The 24,218-nt window shown below is 37.4% G+C and overlaps 1 protein-coding gene across 2 annotated transcripts in view; it reads left to right on the top strand.

Moving 5' to 3' along the window:
• The window catches only part of Armc3 (armadillo repeat containing 3), a 94,789-nt gene that overhangs the window by 45,200 nt on the left and 25,371 nt on the right, over positions 1-24,218 (top strand). The window contains exons 10-15 of one of the 2 annotated variants that reach the window (XM_027928648.3): positions 11,697-11,946; positions 15,238-15,374; positions 16,478-16,646; positions 18,541-18,641; positions 19,449-19,550; positions 20,004-20,099. In XM_027928648.3, the coding sequence (XP_027784449.2) occupies positions 11,697-11,946; positions 15,238-15,374; positions 16,478-16,646; positions 18,541-18,641; positions 19,449-19,550; positions 20,004-20,099 (855 nt within the window). Of the gene's footprint in view, positions 1-11,696; positions 11,947-15,237; positions 15,375-16,477; positions 16,647-18,540; positions 18,642-19,448; positions 19,551-19,991; positions 20,100-24,218 lie in introns of both variants that reach the window. The other variant, XM_027928647.3, reaches the window with a different exon arrangement.

The following is a 24,218-nucleotide window of genomic DNA, read 5'->3' as shown; positions in this document are numbered from 1 at the left end:
CTGCTTACACTCATATCCTTAATCCTCTTTCCTGCTACCCTTTCCTCAGACTTATTATTTCTAACATACTGTTTAACTCACCTACTTTGTTATTACTTATTTTCTGTAGCCTACCACCATCCGCATCCATGTTCTTTTTCTATTTAATTCACCAATACATCTCAAGCATGTAAAATAGTGCTTATCCCATAGTAGATATTTTGGGGAAAATAGGCTTACATCAAAAAATACAACCAAATGCAAAGAAATAGGGGTAAAACAGGGATTCTATTTTAAAGTCTAAAACATCCAGCAATGCCCATGACTTAAAATAATCAGTGTTGTTTTACTTGTTTGTTTTAATGTAATTTGGATCATAGAAAGAACAGTGGGGTAAACAGTGGTTTACCTCTAAAAGACTTCTATCAATGGTTTTCATTCTTTATCATCTGTAGAATAAAGGTTTGTGGGGGAAAATATGACAAGACAATGAACAAGAATAAAAAAACCTTAATTGAAAGCATTGCAGAGAATGGTAACAGTTAGGTTCATTTAATAGAAGTGAAAGGAGAAAGTAAAATTATTTTTAAATGAGTAAATTAAGAGAAGATAAAAACAGTCCCCATCTAAAGGAACAGATTAAAATGGAAACCAAGAAGCAATAATGAGTTTTATATAAACATGTGATCCATTTAGTTAACTTGGACACAGATGTCCTTTCTTGGTACACCAAAATCTATTTGATAATGCTCACTGTGTAATACTTTTTGGAATAAAAAGCTATTAATTTTTGTTATTTGGGGCTGAATTTCATGTTGTGTTTACCCTGTACACTTCTATCCAATTAATCATATCAAAATTTTATATTATTTATGCAAGTACTGGGAGAATTACTTGTGGTTTACATCCTTCTGAGGAGCCAATCCTACATATGAGGTATTTTAAACTATTAATTTATAACATCACTGCCATCTGTTGGAGCTGATCAGAATTAGTTTTTAAAGTCATTTCAAGAATGAATAGTTTAGTGTTTTAAATTTTCCTTTACCAATGTTACTAAATTTGGCCATTAGTAAACTATGACAAGATTAGAAAATGGCAGGATATTTTTCAAAAGATGCAATTATTTTAGAAAATAAGATGCAATGAATAAAATAAAAATATAAAAAGTAACAGCGACAATCCTTTTGAAACTTACAGATATGTAAGTGAAAACTGGTTTTGCTATAAGTAAATGTATAACTAAGACTCCACTGATTATACATAATATATGTGTTAGATCATACTAACCCTAATTCTTCATACTTATTCTATGTTATCTCCCTGAAGAACTAGGTGATTTCCTTAAATCTTAGAGACCATTTTATCTCCATTTCCTTGTTTATTATTTTTTGTACTCTTTCTTGACTTTCCACGATAGCAGTGACCCAAGAAAGTTCTAAATGGTAGCATATATAGTGGCTACTTAAAAAAAAAAATGATTGATTGATTGCTGGGTCACTGCCAAGCCTCCATAATACGGGAGACAAAGAGCTCTTCTCTAGGGACTGTCCTGCCATCGTGTGACCTATGGCCAGGACCACACAAAAGAAATGATGACATGAGTAAGGAGTATACCCCAACGGGGCTCAAGAAATCGATAGAATGCCCCCAAATTATATGGATGTGTGTTTGAGTGCTTTGGAAATTTTTGAATGTCTTCATTGTAAATGAATGTCCTTATCATATATGGATGATCTGTTATTTCTTATCATCAGTATTAAAAATTCTCTTTACTGACATAGAAATAAAGACTAAAGAGTTTTCATGCCCACTAGAATTATTCATGGAGTATCATGCCTATGAAAGCCATATAGCTTATAGAAAAAAATGTAAATAGTATCCCACATTCAGAACTTTATATGGTATTTCAGAAGTCAGAACCTCATATAGTGCATCAGGAAAAGCCAGTGCCGCACTCACAGTGACCAAACTCTTGAACGGTCACCAGTATTGATGGGGAGGACAGGGTCTTAAGAGATCACTACCCATTGTGTGTACAGAGAGCACTTGCCAAGCCCCCACCCATTCTCGCCCCTTTAAATAAAGGAAGGAAATATATTTGTGTATTTGTTTTTCATGATTTATTTATTTATTTATTTTTTTAACTTGTAGATTTTATACCAATGCTTATTCCTTAGACTTGCCCACATTTTACTGTGGAATGAGAACTGTGAGGCAGAACCAATGAAGGCCACTTTGAAGGAAAGGGGGGGAAAAAGCTCTCTCAAAGTTGGCAAAACACTAAGTTTCTCTTCTCCCTCTCCATCCGTTTGCAGGAAAGGGTGATACAAATCCCTTTGAAATGGCTAAATATGGGTACTACCACCCTTTGAAAAATAAATTTTAACTCCCGGTGCCTAGATCATTCCTCTGGGCCAACACTCGGGTTCACTTAGAACAAGTAACCTTGTTGGAGTACTTTCTATTAAGGCAACATTGACCACAGAAAAAATACGCGAAAAGTGCAAACTCATATTATAGACCTGATGTATAGGTTGGACCTGATGCTAAAGATGTGCAGTTATTGTCTTTGTCGCCCAGGATATTTCCTAAGAAAGACGCTTTCCGCAGAGCTCAGGTTTTCCTGGCTTGCGCAGCAAGAGGAACCGCGTCTTCATAGTGACCCCTAGTGGCCGTTCTGGGGGAAGTTGGGGGAGGGGCAAGAAGCAATGGCAGGGTCGCTGTATCTCAATGAAACTCACACCGATTTAATTTGAGACACTATGATGATAATATTTTAATACACTATTAAAACATTGTGATCTGGGAAACATTTCATTGTGATGCTTTTCAAGAGATGCTGCTGCTAATTTTTTATTTAATAGATGTTTTGTGTTTGTGTTTGTTCTTTCTAAGGTAGAGCCATTTCAAAATATTTTGACACTTTCGTTGTACGGGTAGATGAATATCTGCTGTGCTATATGACCACATAAGACAAATATAATATATTCGAACCACATTAATAAATCTAATTGCTATCATAGTTTCCCTAGAGTTGCTATTCCCTAGATATTTGCTATTGATTCTATATAATAGAAAAGATAATTTGATTAAAATTCTTATTAACATAACTGTTATAAAATTATAGATCCTTTGAATTAGTGTGATCACAATGTGTCTTGTCACATAAAGAGAGCTAGTTTTAGGAGGTTCCATTTGTACAAAGAATGATTGAACTTTTTTGTTAAGAATGAGACTCCAAATAATTTAAAGTGTTATTTAATACTTTAAAAGTCCTTTGGAATTTTAGTGATAAAATAGATGAAAACCATCTTCATATTAATCTTGTGTTATTCTATCATTATTTCCATTCAACTTTACTGCGGATGCTTTTCATTTCTGCTCCTTAGAAACTAGATTCCTCTCTGATAGTCTCGTTATTACATTGATTATATTTGATTGAAAACAAACAATGATTTCAAAGACATGCAAAATGAAAATATGAACTTTGCAATAAACAGTTGACTCCATATCCCCATTTGGGGTCAGGTGATTCCTCCTAAACCTTGACAAATAGTTAGCATTTGATTAATTTCTAGCTTTGTGAGGCTCGGAAAATCTCATAAAATGTTCAATTAGAAAATCATCTGTGTGATTTTTATAATCTACAGAACAAAGACTGATATCTGCATACCATCATTTTAAAGTTCCTGGTACTTTCGGGTTTAATTTCTAGCATTACTGATTTTCAGAGGAAATGATCAGTTTGGATATCTTATATTGTGTGATCCTCTCGCTTTTAATTGGAAGCATACTTGAGCATATGTACATTTATTTTTATTCACCCTTAACATGTGTGTGTTGGGGGTGGGGTCAGTAGGAAGGGAACCTAGGGCCTCATGCATGCTAGGCAAGTATTCTATTACTGAGTGTTCTACCACAGGCCAGCAGTCCTGTTTCTGTGGTTTTTTTTTTTTTCCTGAAAACACTGTGCTTGTTAATATCTAAGCAATTGATAAGTATAAAATGATAATGGATTGAAAGTCAGAAGACCGTGTTTTTAATCCCATGTCTGTTTATTAACTTGCTTCATGAACAAATTTTAATCTGTCTGAATTTCATATTTCTTATTATTAAATAAAAACCTCCAAAGGAACCTAGATTATTACCCCACTATTTTGTGCATCTAAATGATTTCCCACAATGCAGCATTGGATTCTAGAACTCAGCTTCCAATAGGGGTGGAGGGGATCCCTGTCTGTGGCTTTTTCACTGTGTCTCAGATTCACCTACTAACGTAACTGTCTTTTGTAATCAGTTCACCATTCTCTGGGGGTTCTTCATGTGCTAGGCTGCTCTAGCTGTAGGAGCACAGTAGGGAAGGGGACAAATGTTCCATGAAGCTGATTTCATCAAGCTTACATTTTAGTCAGGGAGAGACAATACACAGGTCACTCTCAATGGTAATTTCAGAAGTGATAGCAGTATAAATAAAATAAAGCAGCACAGTGTCATAAAAAGGGACTTGAAAGAGGTCTTAGGGAATGACATGGAGCTGGTGAAGAAAGCACTCTCTGAAGAAAGATATTTGAGCTGATGAGAATAAGCCAGTCCTGGGCCAGGGATATAGCTCAGTGCTGAAGATTTTTTATTTTCTGTCAAACTAGCATATTCGCATCCTTATTATTTAGTTAAGAAAATCAACAACATGGTATCTCTCATTTCTTTGGGATTGTGTCTTTTGCCATCTATAGATAATGGGTAAATAAGCTGCAGAGGACACTGAATATGAATATCCTAAACTCTGACCACAATTCCTATTTTATTAGGAGACAAGTCATCCATGCGAAGTGAAGAGAGTTGTTTTTCCTGATGGCAGGTAGTTAATTACTGGCAGGGCAATCTAGCTTTTGAAACCAAGGGGAGCATGTAGGGAAATGAAGAATTGTGATTGAACAGATAGGTCAATAAAGACTCCGTGTTACTCCATGTAAGGAAATTACATTTGATTTCCCCAGACTTTGATTGACTGCCTCAGAATCAGTAACAAAAACACCTGTGCTATTTTTGGAAGGACCAGGTTAACAAGACTATTCTCTTTGTGGTTCTTTTGGAGAAGCCACAATGTCAGAGGAGGTGAAACATAAAAGAGCATTCTGGAAGTCTCAAATCATTACTGCTAAGGCCCATCGATATATGTAAAATAGCACTTTTTTTTTTTGTACTTGGGAGCCCAGGGGTACTTCATCATTGAGCTACGCCCCCAGCCCTTTTTCATTTTTTTTTTTCTTTTTTGAGACAGGATCTCCCTAAAATGCCTAGGCTGCCTTGAGCTTGTGATACTCCTGACTAACCCTCCTAAATATCTGGGATTACAGACAAGCACCAGGGGATTTCACATATTTCTTAGGGGTTTTGTTTGTTTGTTTTGCATTTTTCTTATTTTGCTATAGAAGTCAAAACAGTTTTGACTGGGGTTATATTTTACTTTATATGTTATTTTAAAACCCTTCATTTAAAGCATTTACCTGCAGTTAATTGTGATTCTCTCCCTTAATAGTAAAAAGAAAAAAAAAAGACCAAAAAAACTTCTTTAAATAATATTTCTTTAAAAAGGGGGAAATTCTCTTGGCCAGTTTTGTCAATCCTGGAGTTGAGCCAGAGTTTGAGGGCACACATCCCACCATTCTGAAGCTCTGGGGCTACAGTCAGGTGATGGCTGCTTTGGGTCCTGAAAGTGACCAATTTAGCAAACATACCCCACTTCTCGGATCTTTGCCTTTGTTGAAAAGCTGGCAGGAACAAGAGTCAGGAATCCTGTTCTCCGCATTCCAAATATGGAGGTGCCAACCAGGAGACCTGCTTATCGTATTAGACAGGGTTCAACCACTGCTGATTTACTGTCAGCCAGCAAGGCTTAAAAATGCCACCTCTGAATTGCCGCTACACATGCACCTCTCCTGACCACTTGCAGCACAGTCTTTCCGCCAATATGTCTTCCTCAGTGTGACAAAACTCTCAGAGACATATGAAAAGTCATGCTGGTGGGAATGGTTGTAATCACTGTTAACAAACAAGGTTCTTACTGCCAATATTACCATCTGTTCCATCGGGTTCCACATATTACCCTGTATGTGGGCTCTGTTAAACAGATTTCCATACTACTCAAGGTCACTCTTGATTCACGTAACCAGCCTTTACAGATGGGTCGCATGTGAACCTCAAACTGCAGCAAAGATCCAGTTCCAAGAGGTACCAAATGGTGTCATCTGATGACACCCTCAGAGTCAACAATGTTTGCAAAGTCAAAAAAGAGGCATTCCTCGATATGTGAATTAAATATATTCCTAAGATCCACAGTACAAACTTTCATTTATGGAACTTCACTTAAAAATTACCCAAAATTACTGGAGAAGCATTAAGGATGGGGAAGAAATGAACCAGTTTCAAGGACAGCTGTAAGTGATAAAAGTGGAGATCCCGTTTTGTTGGATCATATTCTTTCTTGTGAACTTAAAGCTGAGCAAAGCACCTTTCCCCCTCACTCCTCTTTAACGCATGCAGAGGTTTTTCTTCACTCACCTTGAGTTAATTTAGGTCAATTAAAGTATTTTGATCTTCTCAGAACTAGAGATATAAATAAGACTCAAATATTGTCTCTAAGAAGTACTACCAGATGTAGGCAAAGCACAGAGGAAGGAGTAATTGACGAAAAGGGTCAGTGATGGTTATGGGCAGCTGCAGAGAAAGGGAGCATTACACAGGAACTGAAGAGGGAACTAAATAGAGTTCTTCAGGCAGAAGTGCAGGAGGGATAGGGAAGGGTATTTCAGACAAAGGGAACACAAGCGCAAAGACAGCCACGAAATAGCACAGTATATTTCAGTGAGCAATTGACTCACTGACTCATTTGTGTAATTGAATTTCTCCTCAGTAGCCATTCTGTGATTTTTTTTTTTTTTTTTTTTTTTTTAGTACCAGGGATTGAACTCAGGTTTGCCTAACCACTGAGCAACATCCCAGCCCTTATTTTTTATTTTAAGACAGGGTCTCATTAAGTTGCTTAGGTTCTCAATAATATGCTGAGGCTGGCTTTGAACTTGTGATCCTCCTGCCTCAGCCTCCCAAGCTGCTGGGATTATAGGCATGCACCACCACACTCAGCTGTAAATGTTTTTTCATTGTGGGGCTTTGGGATGTGAAAGACTGCTTAATTCTAAACCATAACAAATGCAGTAAAATACTATTTTTAAATTGTTACCTTTCTCTGATTATGGACATTTATGCCAAACTTTTTTTTTTTTTTTTGGTAAGGTACTAGGGATTCAACCCTTTAGCACTTTATCACTGAGTAGACTCCCAGTCCTTTTTATCTTTCATTTTGAAACAGGGTCTCACTAAGTTATTGAGGGTGTCACTAAATTGCTGAGGCTGGCTTTGAATTTGCAATCCTCTTGCCTCATCTTCCCCAAATTGCTGGGATTACAGGTGTGCACCCCACTGTGCCCCTCATTAAAATATAATTTTTTAAACAAAAAGAAAAGTTCACATTTAGTAAACAAAGGCACTGAGCTCACCTTTAAAAAGAGACCAGTTTGGGGATCAAGTAATGTTTCCATGGCCAGGCACCATGATGCATACCCACAATTCCAGCAACTCGGGGGGCTGAGGTAAGAAGACCGCAAGTTCAAGGCCAGCCTCAGTAACTAAGTGAGAACCTCAGCAATTTAAGTGAGAATGTATCTCAAAATTTAAAAAAATGAAAAGGGTGAGGATGCAGCTCAGTGGTAAAACACCCCTATAACCAAGAAAGGAAAAAAGAAAAAGAGAAGAAAAAAGTAATCCCTTGGGAAAGACATTTATATTAGACTATGAAAGTTGAATGGGAATTATCCAGTGGGAAGAGGATATCAGGAAGTGGGAAAAGCACATGGGAGTACTCTGAAGTGAGAAAGAGCCCAGTATATTGAAAGTCTCTGTGGAGGCCATATGATATATTTGGGGTTTATCCTGAGGGATGGGAAACCTTGAGTGTTTTAAGTAGAGAAGCAATATAATTACATTTATGATTTTAAAAGATTGCTTTAGCTGTCAGATGGAGAAAGGACCAGGGTGAGGATGAGATTATAGGTGCTCCTCAACTTACAATGAGTGTTCCTATAAATCCATTGTAAGCTGAAAGCATCTAAGTCCAAAATGTATTTAATACACTAACTTTCTGTGCACTGTAGCTTAGCAACACAGCATCCTGTAGCTACCAGTTGTTTACTCTGATGATCACTTGGCTGACTGGGAGCTATGGCTCATGGGTGATATTCAACATGGTGAGAGAGTACCTTACAGCACATTACTGACCTGGTAAAACATGCAAATGCATGGTTTCTATTGAATGTACATTGCTTTCACAACATTGTCAAGTTGAAAAATCATAAATTGTAAGTCAGGGACAGTCTACTTATATCAACCCACAAAAGAGGCTGTTGGATTAAATTTGGTAGAATGATGGACTGAGGAGTGAGATTTGAGAAATAATGGAAGAGGAAAGTAGTTAGGACCCGTAATACATTGGATATACACGACATGTCAAACTTCATCTTTGTTTACGTGTCACATGATGTAAACAGATGTTTTTATACATTCCTAGGTTTGCTTTTTAGGTTTGTTTTCAATTTACATTTTAAACTCTTACTGGATTAAACTTCAACTGGATGGAGACTAATGATAGTAAATATCAGAAAATATTTTTAAATTATTTGCGGTGGCATATGGCCCTATAATTCTGGATTTTATAACAAAGCTGTTTGACTCCTGTCCCATTCATTTGGATAATACTATACTACTTAGGAAACTGGAATATGCTTTTAAAATGTGACAGTCTTCAGCCTGTTTCCCTATTAGAGGCAGAGAAAAATAAAATGATGCCTTTGGCTTAAGAGAAACAAAATTAACGCAGTTGTTTTTGGTAAAAAGTACAAGTTCTGTACTTTTTTATGAATGAAATTAGTTTTATTAAGTAAGAATAATAGTTTAATTTTCTACAATAAGTTAATTTCAGGTGTTCTTTTTAGACTTAGAGCTGAACATACCAAATGAGGGACAGATAATGTGCAGATAATGCCGGTGGTTCTTCCCAGATGTGAAGGCAGGATTTGTCTTCCTGTGCTGGTTTTTATGTCAATGTAATAAAAGCTATCTTCCCTGTGTACTAGAATCTCTGGGTTTTTAAACAGCTAGATTTTTATGTACTTCCCTTTACTGCCTCCATAAAGAGCAAAGAAAAGAGCAGAATGCAGAGATATGGAGCAATGCAAAATGTGTCTTCATGCAGGAGAAGGAAGCCAAAAGCAACGCAGAAGGCTGAGAAATCTGTCACACCTGATAGAAATTCCTATATTTGACCCAGTAATTCTTAGTTTCTTGGTTTCAAGAGAAACTAAATGATGGGGTGTGATCCTATGTACTCCTTGAATTTTTTAAAATCTCTTGGATGCACATAAAAGACAAAGCCTTTGAGGACTTATTTGGTATGCATGTTCTTAAAATACTTCTGGCTTCTATCACAGAAGCCGTTGAAATACCTCCATTGTGTGCTCTTTCTGAACTTGCCAAGATGTTTTAAAAAGTGAACATTGTCAAAGAGAAAAAAAAAAAAAAACCTGTCTCTTGATAAAGGAATCATGCATTTTGACCAAGGCATGTTTATGATAATTAAAAAATATAAAGTATATGATTTAAGGGACTGATTGCATTGGATTCCTGAAAAGTTACTCAAAAGGGAAAGAAAATGATTTCTGAACATATTTAAGCATATATTAGTTAGAAAATATACTGAATTTAAGATCCCAGGGGCTGGGGGTATATCTCAGTGATAAAGCATACGCTGAGCATGTTCGAGGCCCTAGATTTGATTCCCAGCAACAACAATGGTCTTGCTATAAGTATTTAAAATTCAATGTTTTAACATATATAATTTGGAAAAAAAATGTAAAAAATGAGAAGTTTCTGGTAAACTAAAAAATTAGAAACTCCAAATTTTTCCTTGTTCATAAGACCAAATGACCACCATGTCAATTAATAATAGGAGAGAGAATTAAAAGTGAAACTATCTTAATGAGTGTTTATTTTATCCCCTGGGAAAGGAAACTGAATGCTAGCCCTTGGGCTATCATAGTGAGATGCAGGGCCTTCCAACATTTTATACAAAACAAGTAAACATGGGCTATATAACAGTCAGACAAAGTTTAATTTTAAGAAACATCTTCCCAGAGAAAGAAAAGAAGATATCACAAGAACGGTTAACTGTACACTAAGGCCTGGAGAAATGGAACTAGGCTTTGCTGAACCTTGGGATCAGTACGGTGTGTTTGATGGAATTGGGCTGATGGACTGGAATACGTAAGCCAGAGTGGGAAGTGGCCCTTCAGAGCCAACACCAATGGAGCCCGTCGTTCTCCAGGGCTGCCTTCCCAGCCCATGGCATTCCTGTCCAACTCTGTTGTCCAGCTTCCTTCCACACCAGTTTGTGCCAGAATCACAGCCTCCCTTCACCATGGGCTAGCAGTCTCTTTACCAAGATCTTAATTGTCATTGGCTCTCATAGGGACAATTGTCATAACTTCTGTTTTTGAGGTCTCCAAGCCTCACAATCAGACAATTTAAGTGACAGTGCCAAATTAAATGCATCAGAATGCAGGGTGGTGGCTTAAATCATGTAGTTGGTTATCATGTGATCTTAAATGGAAAAAAAATGTGTAAAATATAAACTTAAAAGAGTTGTTCATATTATTGGAATCTCAATTTTTTATGATCTTGATGATCTCTATTAACACAATGATTAAAGTGGATTTTTAACACGTGATTCTGGGTCCTCATCTAAAACCAGGATGCTCTGTATATTTTATTGTTTGAACAGCTCGATCTCATTGCTTGAACATCATCTATTTAAAGCAATTCCAAATATTAAAGAATCTAATTAAGTGGTCTCCCACTCATTAAATACTCTAATTTTCATTTTCACTCTTTTGTGAGATTTTTAAATGATTAAAATGTAGAGACCATAGAAAATACCATGTTCTTAAAAGAGGTTTTCTCATTGTGAAAAGAATGTTAAGATATTCATAGCTAACTGTAACCCTTGGAATAGGAAATTTAAAAATTAAATGTACCTGCATTCCTAAAATTATCTGTAGCAACATCATGATTTGGATCTTTGACATTCAATCTGTAAAATCAAAATTCCTATGTAAAAAAATTTGCTGGTTTCAACCATTTTAGCCTCTGCCTACAAATAACACTCTCATTTCAAGAAATGGAAGATGAGCTAAAGAATTTTAATTTAAATCAGGAGTTTCCATGTTCCCTTATTTTCCCTATTTAAAGTTTTGTTTTTCCTAACAGAAAGAGTCTAATATATTTTCTTTGAACAGAATTTATTGAGGGAAAAAACAAGTTATAATAGAGCTCCTTTCGAAGTAATATGCATACTTTTTTCCTATGACCAAAACCTGTGGAAATAGGAAAAAAAAAAAAAAAAAGGATTATTTTAATTCATTCACACCTGAAATTTTCCCAGACTCCGCTTACCACCGCACCTAATTCTGGGTTCATCGCATGACAAATTAATTTCTAAAATCGTCATTTCTGTGTGCATTTGCTATATAAGCTTTGTTGAATGCTCCAAAGATTCATTTTTTGAACTCAGATGAATCACAGTCGTTTCTCCCTCATTTACTCAGTGCTGCTGCTGAAGCCGACGGTATCGATCCACTGATAAGCATCCTGTCTAGCAAACGAGACGGAGCCATTGCCAACGCCGCCACCGTGTTAACCAACATGGCTATGCAGGAGCCCCTGCGCGCCAGCATCCAGGGCCGCGACATCATGCACGCCCTCCTGGGCCCGCTGCGCTCTGACAACCCGGTGGTGCAGAGCAAAGCCGCGTTCACGGTGGCTGCCACCGCGTGCGACGTGGAGGCTCGGACAGGGGTGAGACTTTTCCCAGCATTCATTCTGGTTTTCCTGCTCAGTACCTATTAGTGGATGCATTTGAAACATTTTCAGGTACGCGAACATTTCCGTGATTTAAGTCCTTTCATAACTGGAACACCACAATGAAAAAACAAGTTGGCATTTTGTGCAGTTTAGGGGTTGGTTGGTTGGTTTTTCTAAGCAGTGCTGAGCAATGAACTGAGGGCCTTGCACACTCTAGGCAGGCGCTCATAAGTTGGCATTTTTAAGCAAAGAAGGTGAGCAAATCCTAGCAACCCAGCAATTCTGTTTCTATGTGAGATTTCTAAAGGAATCTCTCACCTCTGCGTACCAGGAAGCATTATTTATAATATCTAAACAACTGGAAACAAATCATTTGTCCTAGTGTTAAGAGAACAGATGAATAAATTATGGTGTATTCACAAAATTGACTCTCATGAAGGTCAAAATGAAATGAACCACAGCTTGACATCAGCAGGAATGAATTCCATCAACCTTACGCTGAACAAAGACAAGTTGTAGAGAACAATACTTATGCTTCCAATGCAGCATTCAAAAATATGCAAAGCTAAGCTTTATGTTGTTTAGGCATCCAAATATATAAGTTAAAATGATAAAGATAAGCAAGGTAATAATTAATCCCAAATTCAAGAAGATGGTTGCTCTGGGGAGATTTAGGGAGTGGATTCGATTGGGAGAAACACACAAGGGTTCAAGATCATTGAAGTGCACCATAGTAGACAAACAAGACTGCCTTTTATTAGGATTATTTAAATTACACATGTGATTATATTCTGGTGTTTCTTTTGTACATCATAAACTTTAAACATAGAAGTTTCTTTTTTGAAAGCTGATCATATAAAAATCTTGGTGCTTATGGTGATACTAGTATATCTTTACTAAAACTTGATATAAACTTACAAATATCCTTTTTCTCTCAATTTTCTCCTTTTGAAATGTGTCACCATTGAACTTATTCAAACACCCAAGGACTTTGTTCCTCTTCCCCAATAAAAATAACAAAAGTTAACATTTATTGAGCACCTACTCTGTGCAAGGCTCTGTGCTAAGCATTCAAGACTTGCTTGAAATAGGCATGTTTGCAATCCAGTTTACAGATGAGGAAGAGGAGGTTTAGAGAAATAAGATGCACAAAGCAGAGTTGGTAAGTGACATGAGAACACACCCAAGTCCAGAGCCCAAGTTGATACTCATGCTCTCCTACTCATTTTTCTTTTGTTTCTTAGATATCTGTTCTGTCTCCTTCCCTTATTCCTGTTACTCATCCATTCAGGTATCCACCAGATATTTATTTGTCAAGTACTACATGCCAGGCAATTCTGCTAGGCACTGGGAACACAGTGTTAAACTCAAGTGTCATGGCCACATTTTCCTGCATGAGTTTGCAGAGCAGTCAGTCTAGTTCCTGAAAGATTGCGGAAGGCTCTTTACTGCTTTTGCTCCTCATACCTCCTCCAGACCAATCTGTGACCAATATGTGACCTTCATCACACCATTACAAGTCTCCCGTGGCTTTCCACTGCCACATAGTAAGGGTTAAGCAGCTTAGTGTTACATTCGAGGGCCCTGGATTATCCTCACCTGCCTACCTATTCAGCCCAAACTCCAGCTTTTCCCAGGTGGGACTCTACACCCCAGAAATACCACACTGTTTGTTGTTCTATCAGAACATGCCATTCTCTCACTTATACCTCCTTGATTTGACTGCATGGAAAGCTAGTCTCCCTGTGATCCATCTGATAGATTCCTCTTTCTCTTTCAAAAGGCAGCTCAGGGGCTGGGGAGGTAATTATGTGGGAGAGTGATTGCCTAGCATGCATGAGGCCCTGGGTTGGATCCCTAGAAGCACAAAAATAAATAAATAAACAAAGAAACAGCTTAACTGTCCTATCCTCCATGAGGCCTTATTTTAGTTTTCAAAGTTGAGTTCATCATCCTCTGTGCTTCCATTACACCCCACACATCACTTCCTTTTCATCCCTTTTGCACTTTATGGTTCTTGCGAGAAGGACTATAGGCTCTTTGAGGTTTTGAAGAAGGGAACTGAGTTTTTTCTTCCCTGTGTCCGTGTCATTAACATATACCTGGTACATACTGTAGTCTTAGTAGATAATTGTTCAATGAATGAGAGCATGAGTGAACAGAGGAATTAATAAATGAAGGAGGTATTTACCAAGGGAACACATGGAGTTTAATAACTATCTTGTGTTTTACCCAGAAACAAAGATGTTCAGAAATTTGACTTGCTAAGCATAGGGAGCTAAAAGAACTTTTCTGAGCTATCCAAGTTACGTTTGCTAATGTGAAAGTCTTGCCAGAGTCTGAGTTTGAGACAAGAATAACTGAAAGTGGAACATGGTCCACGAGGGCTCTCAACTTTGGATACTGTCTTTGGTACTAATATTTGATAGAATATTATTTTGATCCTTCAAGCTCCTATAATACAGTATTGCATTTTATTTATTTATTTGTTTGTTTATTTATTCTTTGTGTGATACTGGATTGAACCCATGGCCTTGTGCATGCAACGCAAGTACTCTACCAACTGAGCTGTATCCCTAGTCCCAGTATTGTATTTCAGACCTGAGACAACAGCTCTGTCAGATCTTTTTGTTTTCCTGATTAGAACAATTTTACACATTAGTAATTTATTTTAATAAAGTAATTAATGTAGCTCCTTCAAATTCTTTTCTTGTTCTTTTTCTTCTCTACTTCTTAGAGAAATTGTGCAGATAGCACTGGTGGGTCCTTTTCTAAGAACTGCTTCAATATTGCTTTGGCCACACTGCTGGCTTGGTGACTGTGTCCAGTGATGTGGGTGCTGCTTGCCCACATGCCATCATGCTGAGTTCCTTCTGTGGGGGTCTCTTCTTATAGAAACTGGGCTCCTGTCTATAAAGGTTTATAATTGATTTTCCCCTAAATTTAATAACTCTAAATAGAGACACATTTTTAGATCATAAAAACCTTTAACAGCTGGGCATGGTGGCCTACACCTGTAATCCCAGCAGCTCAGGAGGCTGAGGCAAGAGGATTGTGAGTTCAAAGCCAGCCTCAGCCACAGTGAGGCACTATGCGACTCTGTGAGACCCTGTCTCTAAATAAACTACAAAATAGGACTGGGGACATGGCTCAGTGGTACAGGGCCCGGGAAAAAAAAAAAAAAAAAAAACTTTAACAATCAAACAATGAGGTTTTTTTGTTTGTTTGTTTTTAAGCATGAATGTTTATATTCTTAATGTGTAAAATTTTGGTTTCTGCTTTTAGTTAAGAAATTGTGGTGGACTGGAACCCCTGGTGGAGCTCCTGTATTCCAAGAATGACGAGGTGAGAAGGCATGCCAGTTGGGCTGTGATGGTCTGTGCCAGCGAGGAGCCAATGGCGGTGGAGTTATGCCGGCTCGGGTGAGTGGATGCCATCTCAAGTCTCCGGCTCAGATGAGGAGCTGAAGATGGGAAGCACTGTCTAGAGGCAGGCGTCCTTCCCCATCCCTCCCCGTCAGCTGCCCCACTGCCCTTTACCCAGCCAGCTTCATTATTTCCTTTCTCACTTCTCCATCTTGATACATGTTTCTCTTTCACTTTCCTCTGCTGTTGTCAAACCCAATCTATTTGTCTCTCAATTTTAAGACTAAAATAAAATAGGCAGGCCATGATATCATCTCAGTCTTTCTTCCCCAGCCATCCAGTCCTTTTTTTTAATTATTTTTTTTTTACCAGAATTATCTAATTAACCTACCTGGCCTAATCTGTTCTTCTTACAAACAGCAGGTGAATTTAGTTGCCCTTAGCATAGCAGCAAATAGGGTTTTACAATTACTCTACTAATTCCTAACCATTTTTATTCTTTGTATATATTGCCTGGTTAGCTGAAAAGGTTGGGGTCCAATACTAGTTTTGTTTTAAATAGACAATGATTCTTTTTTTCCCCCTAAAAGTGTTTGTGTTAGCTAGCTTTCTATTACCACAACAAATGCCTGAAATGAATCAACTTACAAAGAGGAAAGGTTTGTTGGGCTCACCGTGTTGGAGGTTTCAGTCCATGATCAGTTGGCCTTGTTACTTTAGGGCCGGTGGCATCCTAGCAGGAAGTAAGTGACAGAGGATGGGACTGGGGTTCCAATATCCCCTGCAAAGGCATGCCCCCATGATCTAACTTCCTCCTACTAGATCCACTCTGAAAGGTTCTACCACCTTCCAAGAGCACCATAGACTGGAAACCAAGCCTTCAACACACAAGCTTCTGGAAGACACTTAACCCAAACCACAATAGTTTTGTTTTGTTTTGTTTTCACAACCATTTGAATATGAGTCACTACCTGGCATATATGTTCTCCAAAAGGGTTGATTTGTCTTCATAATTTTGTCAGTATTACGTTATCTAGAAGGATCGGGGAGGCATTCAGCTTTGCATTTCAATTCCTTCAGGACCTTAAGCATGTAAGTGAGAGAGCTCAAGGCTGGATTGCTCCTAGAAAGCAAATAATGTCTTTTGCTTTTATTGACAGGGCTATAGATATCCTTGAAGAAATTAATCTATCGGTGAGACGAAAAAATAAATTCAGTGAGGCAGCTTATAACAAACTGCTCAACAATAATCTCTCTCTGAAATATAGCCAGACTGGCTGTTTATTGTCAAATAACATAATTAGTGATGGATTCTATGATTATGGTCGGGTAAGTGACAGCACTTATTTGTGTTTTAGTATGCAGAGTAATAATTTTTCCTTTAATCATGATGCCGTTACATGGCCATTTTATGAGCACCAAATATAATTCATATTTTTAGAGACAGAAATTTGAAAATCAGCATATTATCCTTAACTTTGGTTATAAGATTTCACATTTTTAAACAGATTTAGCCAGAATCTAATTATAGTTTAATCATCTTGCAAATGCCAGTCTCAAATGTCAGATAAGCTACAAAAGGGTCATTTTAAGTTTTGGTTCTATTACTTCTTGTGCTTAGTGAATAAAAATATGTTTTTCATTTCATTAATTAGACTCTGATTGAAACTAACCAAATTCTAGTACTAGACTTTAAAATGTAGAAGAATATTATCTTACTTAATTGCATTTATTGATGGAATTTCAAAAAAATATACAGTATAATTCAGCATTATATTGAGAAAAACAGAAAGAAAAATTAATATCTTGAGGACTTTTTGATGTGGCTGCTTAAGTTGAAATTTCTTTTTTTAAAAAACTTTACACCAAAGGCAATAAGAGGCGTGGAGAAAACTTTAGAACCTTGCAAAACTGAGAAAACAACATGATTTAAAGACTTCAAAAAATTTAAGCATTACCTAAAGTCCCTGAGGTCAGGTAGAGCCTCTGCAAGAGGAAAAATGACAAAGGGAGGAAAACCACAGAGGAGCGAGAAAGCTAGTGGGGGCAGAGCTCAGAAAGTCCCATCACGTGTGTACTTCCTGAGGCCCTGGGGGAACTCGGAAGAGCAAAAGCCATATGCTTTGGTGGGCAGGTGCAGGAATTCAGAACTGGACTGAGCAAGGCTGGAAGCAGAAGCCTTCTTGGACCAATTGGGTTCAAAGAAGCAGAGAATACAGGACCATAAAAGATAGCTGAGCTGTATTTGCAAGGGAGGTCTCAACTATGGCAGTAGAGAATGTGAGAAATTTTGAATAATGAAAAACAACTAGTCTAAAACTTTACTCTGGCTCCTCCTCCAGCACCACCACCATACCCTTTAACACCCTGTGACACACATACCCAGTGCAAAAGCCACAAGGGGTAAACATCCTTGACAGGACAAGGTGAGAGAAGAGTAGCAACTCAATCAGAGAAATAAAGGGCTGCCAAAGACCATCAGAAGGACTTGGGTTTTAATCTGAATGAAGTGGGAAACTGGCGAGGATCTGGGGCAGAAGAAGGATGGGGTCTGTCTTCTTTTAAAAAGATCACTTTGCCTTATTCTAAAAGGATCATGAAAAATATCTTGGATGAGAACAGGATCTAACCATCAGTTACTGGAAAGAGATCTCAGAGCTCAGAAGTTGATCCTAGACCATCCTCTTCTACCTGGCTGATAAAAATTGCCTGTCTAAGGCTTTGTTTACAACAGTAAATTCTCTCTGAGGCATATAGATGGATTGTGAACTCGGATACTTTCAGGAGCTAAGAAATAGCTAAGACAGTAAAGGTTGTGAGGAACTGGAGGGAGGTACGCCACCCAAAGGCAAGAATGCCCACAGCGTCAGTTCCCAGTTTCTCTCTCTCTCTCTCTCTCTCTCTCTCTCTCTCTCTCTCTCTCTCTCTCTCTCTCTCTCTCTCTCTCTCTCTCTCTCTCTCTCCTCTCTCTCTCTCTCTCTTTCTCTCTCTCTAACACCATGTTATCCTCAAGGCCTTATAAACCATGAAATGCCTTGCAAATATAACATATTGTTAATATATGAGAGAAAGAGGGAGAGGGAGATACACACACACACACACATAGATATGACGTGTATGTAAATGAATTAAACAAACTGTCAAGAATATAGTCCATCAAAATTTATTTTAAAAATACTGACTCATACAGAGAATACTTTTCAATTCTTGAACTATCTTACAGATAAATCCTGGCACTAAACTTTTGCCATTGAAGGAGCTCTGCTTTCAAGAACCAAGTGATCAACGAGCTGTACTCTTAATCAACAGTAAAGCTTCTGATAAGTGAGTCTTTGGGTGGGGGCAGGGGTGCAGGAAAACACATTTTTTTGGTTTTTTGTTTGTCAGCATGTGAATATGTGAAGATTACCAGCATGGTATCTTTCTTTCTCTTCTCCTGTATCTAACACTACCATTGAAAACAAACAGTCGTCCATAAAGTCACAGCCAGACACTGAATAACCAGCCTCCATTACCAGTGCAACCTGTTCTCTGCTCTTTTCCTTTGACACCATGTTATCCTCAATTTCCAGTGGATTTCTGAAGTCAGGATTCTCCCTCCTGGAGTAACTGCAGAAAGGGTAGATAGGAGTCAACCAAGATGAGTTCTGTTTATGAGTCTCTAGAACTGTGTACTTGAGTGTAACAACCCAGCATTTTTCTTTGAAATAAGAAGTAAATGATAGAACTAAAAAAATCAAAGCTCAACATTTTTTAAAGTGATCACATATATCTATATAGCTGATATAGTACCAAGGTGTGACATTTTATATAAATATTTCCTGTTCTAGTGTGTAAATGCTTTGTGATATTTTTTGTGTCTTAATCTCTCCTTTATGCTTTTAAAATAGTATGTTCCTGTTAAAAGTCTGCTCCAAATATGGCTTTCAGAAAGAAATCTGTTCTTTTGACAATATTGACAAATTATTTTAATTCATAAATAATTTCAAATGTGGGCTTGGATTGTGGCTCAGTGGTAGAGCGCTTGCCTGGCATATGTGAGGCACTGGGTTTGAGTTCTCAGCACCACATACAAATAAAATAAATAAAACAAAAATTTAAGAAAATAATTTCAAATGTGTCAAATTTTAGTTCTCCACCTCCATCTATGGATGATAAATCATCAGATGTTGGCTATGGACGAAGTATTTCTTCTTCATCTTCTTTAAGAAGAGAAAGTAGAGAAAAGACCAAGTAAGAAAATGATGTTTTATTTATACTCAAATAACTCTCCCCTTAATCTGGAAGTGAAATTTTTTTTAGATTTTGGCAACATGATTCTGCTTCTTCTTACAGTAATATAATTGCATAATTGCTTTTTAAATTGCTGTAGCAAAGATCTCTGAAATAGGAGCTGGGAGATTTGGGCTTTCCCCTTTTGACTGCTGTTGACCCTGCAGTATGTGGAATGACATGAGTCAGTTCTGTGAGCAGGTCTGGCTTCCTTAGCTGTGGAGGGAATGATGTGTAGCCCCTGCTTCCTAATGGCAAAAAGAATCAAATCAAAAGGGGAAAGGCCTTATAAACCATGAAATGCCTTGCAAATATAACATATTGTTATTTTCTGAATGATTATAATTGTTTGCGATATTTTCCAAATGACTCAAAAAAAAAAAAAACCCAAAAAATTATTAGTTTTCGTATTAGTACTGGATTTGGATCTCCCACAGAAGAAAGAACAGAGCCTGCTTCTGGAAGAAACACTGTTGCTAGCAAAAGTGCTACGAAAGAAAAAGGACCCAGGTAAGAAATGTGTCATTCTATCTTCTCATTATAAACACTCCTGGCTTTTCTTTTCTTTTCTTTTTTTTTTTTTTCTCTCAGTGCTGGGGACCAAACCCAAGGCCCTGGGCATGCTAGGCAACTGCTTGAACACTGAGCTCACCCCCCAGCCTCAGAGGTGGCTTTTCACAGGAGGTTTTAGGGTCTGGTGGCGTGCTCAGTGGTAGAGCGCTTGTCTAGCATGTGAGCCCAAGACCCTGGATTCCATCCCCAATACCATGGAAAACCAAAACAGGAAGGTTTATTTCTGAAATGGGTATGTTGAAGGAGACAAGACTCCTGAGATATAATTAAAAATAATCTTTATTTTTCCCCTCCCTGTTTCTTTAAAATTTACCCAGAGAGAATTTCCTCTAACTTCAGCTGAGAGTTTAGGTCACTGTGATCACTGAAAAGAACTATAAGGTCCCACAGTCACTTGAACTCAAAAATGAAAACAGGAACTGCAGGTTCTGGCCACCTTATAAGTCCAGCTCTGAGTATTGGTTGACCTGCCCAGCACATTCCTGCCTCCCTAGGCCCGCTTTGGCCTCCAGCTTGCCCTGGCCTTCCACTCCCCTTGTGGTCAGGAGTCTTGACCCTTTAAGGCAGAAGCATCCAGAAGAGGGAAATAGGACAATGCTCTCACTTGATTGGAACAATTAATGTGACTTTGGGCCTTTTTTTTTTTTTTTTCCTTTTGGTACTAGGGATTGAACTCAGAGGTGCTAAATCATTGAGCCACATCCCCAGCCCTTTTTATTTTTTATTTTGAGACAGGGTCTCACTAACTTGCTGGGGCCTCTCTAAATTGCTCAGACTGATCTCAAACTTGCCATCCTCCTGCTTCAGCCTCCCAAGTCTCCAGAATTAACAGGTGTGGGACATTTCTATAAGATTTTTTTCCCATTTTACATTTTTTTTCATTTTTTAAAATTTTAATTTGTTATATATGACAGCAGAATGCATTACAATTCATATTACACATATAGATCACAATTTTTCATATCTCTGTTTGTACCCAAAGTAGAGTCATACCATTCGTGTCTTCTTACATGTACTTAGGATAATGATGTCCACCTCATTCCACCGTCTTTCCTACACCCATGTCCTTCCCCTCCCTCCCCTTTTCCCCTTTGCCCTACCTCGAGTTCATCTAATCCTCCCATGCCCCCACCACCACCACATTATGAATCAGCAGCCTTAAATCAGAGAAAACATTCGGCATTGTTTTTTGGGGGATTGGCTAACTTCACTCAGCATTATATTCTCTAACTTCATTTACCTGCAAATGCCATGATTTTATTCTCTTTTAATGTTGAATAGTATTCCATTTTGTATACATACCACAATTTCTTTATCCATTCATCTACCAAAGGGCATCCAGGTTGGTTCCAGAGTTTAGCTATTGTGAATTGTGCTGCCATAAACATTGATGTGGCTGTGTCCCTGCAGTATGCTGTTTTTAAGTCCTTTTGGTAGAGACCAAGGAGTGGGATAGCTGGGTCAAATGGTGATTCCATTCCCAGTTTTCCAAGGATTCTCCATACTGCTTTCCATATTGGCTGCACCAAATTGTAGTCCCACCAGCATTGTATGAGTGTACCTTTTCCCCCCACATCTTCGCCAACACTTATTGTTGTTTGAATTCTTAATAGCTGCCATTCTGTCTGAAGTGAGATGAAATCTTAGAGTAGTTTTGATTTGCATTTCTCTAATTGCTAGCAATGATGAACATTTTTCATATATTTATTGATTGATTGTATATCTTCTTCTGATAGTGTCCAGTTTCTTGGCCCATTTATCGATTGGGTTATTTGTTTGTTTGTTTGCTTGCTTGCTTTTTGATGTTAAGGTTTTTGAATGCTTTATATATCCTAGAGATTAGTGCTCTAGCTGACATGTGTGTGGTAAAAATTTGTTCCTAAATTGTAGGCTCTCTATTCACCTCACTGATTGTTTCTTTTGCTGAGAAGAAGCTTTTTAGTTTCAATTCATCTGATTTAATTGATTCTTGATATTAATTCTTGTGTTATAGGAGTCTTATTAAGGAAGCTGGGGCCTAATCCAACATGATGGAGATTTGGGCCTAATTTTTCTTGTAATAGGTGCAGTGTGTCTGGTTTAATTCCTAGGTCCTTGATCCATTTTGAGTTAAGTTTTTTGCATGGTGGGATATAGGGGTTTAATTTCATTTTATTGCATATGGATTTCCAGTTTTCCCAGCACCATTTGTTGAAGAGGCTATCTTTTCTCCAGTGCATATTCTTGGCACCTTTGTCTAATAAAAGATAATTGCAATTTTGTGGGTTAGCCTCTGTGTCCTTTATTCTGTATCATTGGTCTGCCAGTCTGTTTTGGTGCCAATACTATGCTGTTTTTAATACTATTGCTCTGCAGTATAGCTTAAGATCTGGTATAGTGATGCCACCGGCTTCACTCTTCCTACTAATAATTACTTTAGCTATTCCAGATGAATTTCATGACTGCCTTTTCTATTTTGATGAGGAATGCCATTGGGATTTTGATTGGAATTGCATTAATTCTGTATAGTGCTTTTGGTAGAATGGTCTTTTTTACAATATTAATTCTGCCTATCCAAGAACATGGGAGATCTTTCCATCTTCTAAGGTCTTCTTTAATTTCTTTCTTTAGTGTTCTGTGTTTTCATTGTAGAGGTCATTCACCTCTTTCATTGATTCCCAAGTTTTTTGTTGTTGTTGTTTTGTCTTTCTTTCTTTCTTTCTTTCTATCTTTCGAGGCTATTGTAAATGGGGTAGTTTTCCTTTCAGAGAATTTGTCACTGATATACAGAAATGCCTTTGATTTATGGGTGTTGATTTTGTATTCTGCTACTTTGCTGAATACATTTACTAGTTGCAGAAGTTTTCTGGTAGAATTTTTTGGGTCTTCTAGGTATAGAATCATATTGTAAGCAAATAATGCTAATTTGAATTCTTCTTTACCTATCCATATTCCTTTAATTTCTTTCATTTGTCTAATTGCTCTGGCCAGTGTTTCAAAAACTATGTTAAATTGAGTGATGAAAGAGGGCATCCCTGTCTTGTTCCAGTTTTTAGAAGGAATGCTTTCAATTTTTCTCCATTTAGAATGATGTTGGCCTGTGGCTTAGCACAGAGAGCTTTTACGATGTTGAGATATGTTCCTGTTATCCTTAGTTTTTTTTTACTGTTTTGAACATAAAATGGTGCTGTATTTTGTCAAATGCTTTTTCTGAATCTAGGGAGATGATCATATGGTTCTTATCTTTGAGTCTATTGATGTAATGAATTACACTATTGACTTCCATATGTTAAACCGACCTTGCATCCCTGGGGTGAACACCACTTGATTGTAGTGCACTATCTTTTTGATATTTTTTTGTATTCGATTTGCCAGAAATTTATTGAGAATTTTTGTATCCATGTTCATTAGATATATTGGTCTGAAGTTTTCTTTCTTTGATGTGTCTGCCTGGTTTTGAAATCAGGGTAATATTGGCCTCATAGAATGAGTTTGGAAGTGCTGCCTCTTTTTCTATTTCCTGAAAATAAATTGAAGAGTATTGGTATTAGTTATTCTTTAAAGGTCCTGTAGAACTTGGCTGGGTATCCATCCAGTCCTGGGCTTTTCTTGGTTGGTAGTCTTCAGATGGCTTCTTCAATTTCATCACTTGAAATAGATCTGTTTAAATTGTGTATATCATCTTGATTAAATCTGGGCAAATCATATGACTTTAGAAATTTGTCAATGCATTCAATATTTTGTATTTTATTGGAGTACAAGTTTTCAAAATAATTTCTAATTATATATTTCTGTAGTGTCTGTTGTGATATTTCCTTTTTCATCACATATGTTAGTAATTTGAGTTTTCTTTCTCCTTCTCTTTGTTAGCATGCCTAAGGATCTGTCAATTTCAAAGAACCAACTTTTTGTTTCATCAATTTTTTTAGTTGTTAGTTTTGTTTCAATTTCATTGACTTCAGCTCTGATTTTAATAATTCCTGGTCTTCTACTGTTTTGGTGTTGATTTATTCTTCATTTACTAGGGCTTGAGATGTAATGGTAAGTCATTTATTTCTTGACTTTTTCTTCTTTTAA

This window comes from Marmota flaviventris, chromosome 12, assembly GCF_047511675.1.
Source record: "Marmota flaviventris isolate mMarFla1 chromosome 12, mMarFla1.hap1, whole genome shotgun sequence".
Lineage (NCBI taxonomy): Eukaryota > Metazoa > Chordata > Mammalia > Rodentia > Sciuridae > Marmota > Marmota flaviventris.
This window is presented reverse-complemented; position numbering and strand designations above follow the sequence as displayed.